The 5,049-nt window shown below is 37.3% G+C and overlaps 1 protein-coding gene across 1 annotated transcript; it reads right to left on the bottom strand.

The window, feature by feature from the left end:
- Positions 1-2,433: 2,433 nt before the first annotated feature.
- Positions 2,434-3,834, bottom strand: LOC128998175 (uncharacterized). The gene has a single exon (XM_054424191.1). The coding sequence runs from the start codon at positions 3,832-3,834 to the stop codon at positions 2,434-2,436; it is 1,401 nt and encodes a 466-aa protein (XP_054280166.1).
- Between the last annotated feature and the right edge of the window lie 1,215 nt (positions 3,835-5,049).

Here is a 5,049-nt window from a genome sequence, read left to right as displayed (position 1 = left end):
TGATTATATTTGTATTATCACAAGAAATTCGCTTAAACATTTTCATTTTGTTAAGGAGCAATAGTTAAAAAACATATTTTGGTGCATTACTCAGCTAAACTAACGTAATATTATTATTTTCGCATTATTTAGTGTGATTATACATCTATAGTACAAATATATTGCTTTAGAAGATATTCACTTATACAGAGTCTCTTAACTAGAACACACTGTATTTTAAAAACAGATCGTTTTGGCATTTTAGAAAGTTAATGGTTAATTTATTGGGTAATGTGAAATGAGGATGGTGAATATGGTTCGAACGTAAAAATAATAATGAAGGAGTAAGTAAATAGTTTAATAATTTCAAAATGGCAAAGTATCAACACCCACAAAGGCAGGTACGCATATCATGTTCGTTGGACAATACCCTACTGTAAGTGACAGTTATAATTATATTTTATATTCAGATCCAGTATATTGTATTGACACCTTTCAACAGTCAAATATTTCATACTTGAAACTTTTACACCCCCAAAGGGTATGTTATGTTTAATTTCCCGTTCAATCGTGGATTCTCTATAGTTGAAAATTACTCACAGTCCTTATTGTTGAAATTTAAACATGCAGGAAAACGTACACAGTTACTAATGTAAAATTTCCAATTAATAGTACATCTGTAATTGTTATCTACAAAATTTGTCTGAATATGGAGGTTGGATGAGTTAGTGGTTAGTTTCTCGGACCTCGGAAATGCGAGATAACCAGTTCGATCCTAGTAATATCCTCTGGAAATGGATGGGTTCATATAATTTTACCTAAAAAGGGTATGTGATAATTTTAATTGAAATAATACTGTCGAATACACAAAACAAGAGATTAATTTGGATTGTAATATTTTTGGTTATGTATCCCTCTCCAGAAGTGAAAACAGTAATGTTTTTCGGGCTGTGGAAATCGTATGAATTACAATGTTCCAAACACAAAAAAATCATACGATAATACAATTTTGGAATTATAACAATTACGAAATAATTAAAATAAACTATCCTTTAAGAAAATGAAGAAGACGGGGTAGACAGCCTATTGCAATATACAAATAATTCCACAAAGTTTCGAAACACGAATCTCGAGTCCCTATGAATATTCTCTTCATATTTGCATATCCTTTTATCTTGGGAATGTTTTACTTTGTATATTTGAATTTCCTTCACCAGCCAATGGCAAACTTACTACCCAAAGCTTTTAAGTGACAATTATACTTAGCACTTTAAGTAGGTTACCAAATGGATTTGATAATATTCCGTATAAAAAAGCCTCGGTGAAAATACATTTTCAGACAGTACAATTTTCAGTTCATACATTGAATTTTTTACACAATAAAATAAAAAAAATAAGAATTAAATCTACTGTCTAGTAAAAGTATCGTCGACGCAACGAGAACCTGGTTAGCTACGAGTAGATCGTAAAATTGATCTATTGAGTACAAATACAATAGAAACATGTCATGAAAATGTATCCTGAACAAGCGATAAAAAGCTTTAGCAATCAATTTATTTTCTTGTGGAGAGTATGAGACACAATCCATTGTGTTAAGCGCTTACATTTCTTTGAAACCGACGGATGTAAAATAAAAACGGAAGAACCTGATTTGCTTCTTTCTCACAGTAAACTAAAACCAAGCATGTGCTATTACCATTTATGCATTTCCTCCAATAGTCGAATCAGTAGGTTATACATTGGTAATTGTTGGTTTTCAGATTTGACCCAAACATCATACAATTCTAGATGTCCGTAAAAGTTAAAAAGGTCCCAGACGTATGCTACGTTTTTGCAACAATTATACTAATCGGAGTCAAGACTGATCACCTTGACATAATTTCTTGGTAGGGATGCGCGCTCCAGACCAGCCGATACCAATTGTTCAGCATGGCTGTGCTGCATTTTGCCTTGCCAGATTGAAGGCACTAAGGAAATTCCAAGTTAGTGGTCAGCATGGCCTACTAGGTCACGTGATGGCTGAGCCTGCTGCAACCGGCATTGAGTCCAACGGTCTAAAGGAGCCTCTACTTGACCCTCACTCAGCCCTGGGATATAATTAAAGAAAGCCTGAATTTCTACCTGAAAACCCTCGTCTCACACTTTGAGGATTTTTGCAACTTTTGCGAAGAGGTGAGGCAGATTAAAAATTTGTATTTCTAATTTGTCCAAAATAGTAACATTTTGAGTAAATTTCTGATTAAAATAAAAATATTTTCTGAAAACGAATTATTTGTAGAACATGATTTATTCATGCGTGGACCAATGTGAACACTTTTATGCATTTAATTAATGTAATATTTTTATAGTTCTAAGAACAAAGAGAATTATACATTATATGTATTTTGCTCAAACAGATGATATCAATTTAAAATATATGTTCCAATGTTAATAGTTACAGCATTTTATGATTTTTTACGAGTAGAATTGTCCCTGTTGAAATAAAACATGATTGGTGGGTTGTGAGTGGTAGAGTATGTTGTAGTGAATGCTGGGTATTGAGTGGTGAATGATGAGTATTAGACGATGATTGGTGGGTTGTGAGTGGTAGAGTATGTTGTAATGAATGCTGGGTATTGAGTGGTGAATGATGAGTATTGGATGATGATTGGTGGGTTGTGAGTTGTAGAGTATGTTGTAGTGAATGATGAGTATTGGACGATGATTGGTGGGTTGTGAGTGGTAGAGTATGTTGTAGTGAATGCTGGGTATTGAGTGGTGAATGATGAGTATTGGACGATGATTGGTGGGTTGTGAGTGGTAGAGTATGTTGTAGTGAATGCTGGGTGGTGAGTGGTGAATGGTGAGTATTGGACGATGATTGGTGGGTTGTGAGTGGTAGAGTATGATGTAGTGAATGCTGGGTATTGAGTGGTGAATGATGAGTATTGGACTATGATTGGTGGGTTGTGAGTGGTAGAGTATGTTATAGTGAATGCTGGGTATTGAGTGGTGCATGATGAGTATTGGACTATGATTGGTGGGTTGTGAGTGGTAGAGTATGTTGTAGTGAATGCTGGGTAGTGAGTGGTGAATGATGAGTATTGGACGATGATTGGTGGGTTGTGAGTGGTAGAGTATCTTGTAGTGAATGCTGGGTGGTGAGTGGTGAATGATGAGTATTGGACGATGATTGGTGGGTTGTGAGTGGTAGAGTATGTTATAGTGAATGCTGGGTATTGAGTGGTGAATGATGAGTATTGGACTATGATTGGTGGGTTGTGAGTGGTAGAGTATGTTATAGTGAATGCTGGGTATTGAGTGGTGCATGATGAGTATTGGACTATGATTGGTGGGTTGTGAGTGGTAGAGTATGTTGTAGTGAATGCTGGGTAGTGAGTGGTGAATGATGAGTATTGGACGATGATTGGTGGGTTGTGAGTGGTAGAGTATGTTGTAGTGAATGCTGGGTGTTGAGTGGTGAATGATGAGTATTAGACGATGATTGGTGGGTTGTGAGTGGTAGAGTATCTTGTAGTGAATGCTGGGTGGTGAGTGGTGAATGATGAGTATTGGACGATGATTGGTGGGTTGTGAGTGGTAGAGTATGTTGTAGTGAATGCTGGGTGTTGAGTGGTGAATGATGAGTATTAGACGATGATTGGTGGGTTGTGAGTGGTAGAGTATCTTGTAGTGAATGCTGGGTATTGAGTGGTGAATGATGAGTATTGGACTATGATTGGTGGGTTGTGAGTGGTAGAGTATGTTATAGTGAATGCTGGGCATTGAGTGGTGCATGATGAGTATTGGACTATGATTGGTGGGTTGTGAGTGGTAGAGTATGTTGTAGTGAATGCTGGGTAGTGAGTGGTGCATGATGAGTATTGGACTATGATTGGTGGGTTGTGAGTGGTAGAGTATGTTGTAGTGAATGCTGGGTAGTGAGTGGTGAATGATGAGTATTGGACGATGATTGGTGGGTTGTAAGTGGTAGAGTATGTTGTAGTGAATGCTGGGTGGTGAGTGGTGAATGATGAGTATTAGACGATGATTGATGGGTTGTGAGTGGTAGAGTATGTTGTAGTGAATGCTGAGTATTGAGTGGTGAATGATGAGTATTGGACGATGATTGGTGGGTTGTGAGTGGTAGAGTATGTTGTAGTGAATGCTGGGTATTGAGTGGTGAATGATGAGTATTGGAAGATGATTGGTGGGTTGTAAGTGGTAGAGTATGTTGTGGTGAATGTTGGGTAGTGAGTAGTGGTGAGTCGTAAATGATGAGTAGTGGTGTATTTTTTAGTGAATGCTGAGTGGCAATGGTGAGTGGTGAGTAGTACGGTATCAAGTGGCCACCACCACCATGTACCGCAGTGTGGTGCAGGATGTCGTGCGGGTCGTGGCTCGACGGCGCGTCGCCATCCCTCCCTCCAACCATCCACCTCCCACCACCCTCCTACCAAACAGGGTCTTTGTCATTACCCTCCTCGTCAATGCCCCAGTCATTCATCCCCACTGTAACCAGTAGACCTTGTGAATCAGAGAATACTTTGCAATAATGTACAACGTACAGTAAACAACCATAAATAAAAAGTTATGTAAAATTGTTTTACGTATTATCTTACAGTATTTTTGTAATGTAAAAACTTGCAGTTTGTGTATTTATTAAATTCACTGTCAAAATATGAAGTCTGATGGTTCGATTCAATATATTTTTAAAGTGGACGAGCTTTTAAGTATTGTTATCAGTAGCCTAGAGCGATCGTTGTTTAAGTTTAAAACAATATTTCTTTATGCATAGTTGATTGGTTTACAGTATTTATTGCAGTGTGAATATGTACATACAGGATGAGTTTTAAATGAGTCCCCCCCCCCTACTTTTTTCTTCATTCCTACCCTCTAAACATAACATTTTGCCATTTATTTCTAAGCCATTTTGCTTTTGGGGTCACATCTTTTAGGCACCATACACGATTACTATTATTGTCAGTATTATAGAATATTGACAATATTATTGAGAGTACCACCTCGAGATTGATGGTTTGACGACCGATATTGATGCAAATCTATAAACCTTGAAATCCAGCCATCAAT

The sequence above is a fragment of the Macrosteles quadrilineatus genome, unplaced genomic scaffold (genome assembly GCF_028750875.1).
Source record: "Macrosteles quadrilineatus isolate MER2022 unplaced genomic scaffold, UCM_ALF_1.0 Scaffold_7__1_contigs__length_78375512, whole genome shotgun sequence".
NCBI classification, from domain to species: Eukaryota; Metazoa; Arthropoda; class Insecta; order Hemiptera; family Cicadellidae; genus Macrosteles; species Macrosteles quadrilineatus.
The sequence above is the reverse complement of the archived record's forward strand: the minus strand, read 5'-3'. Positions and strand labels throughout refer to the sequence as shown.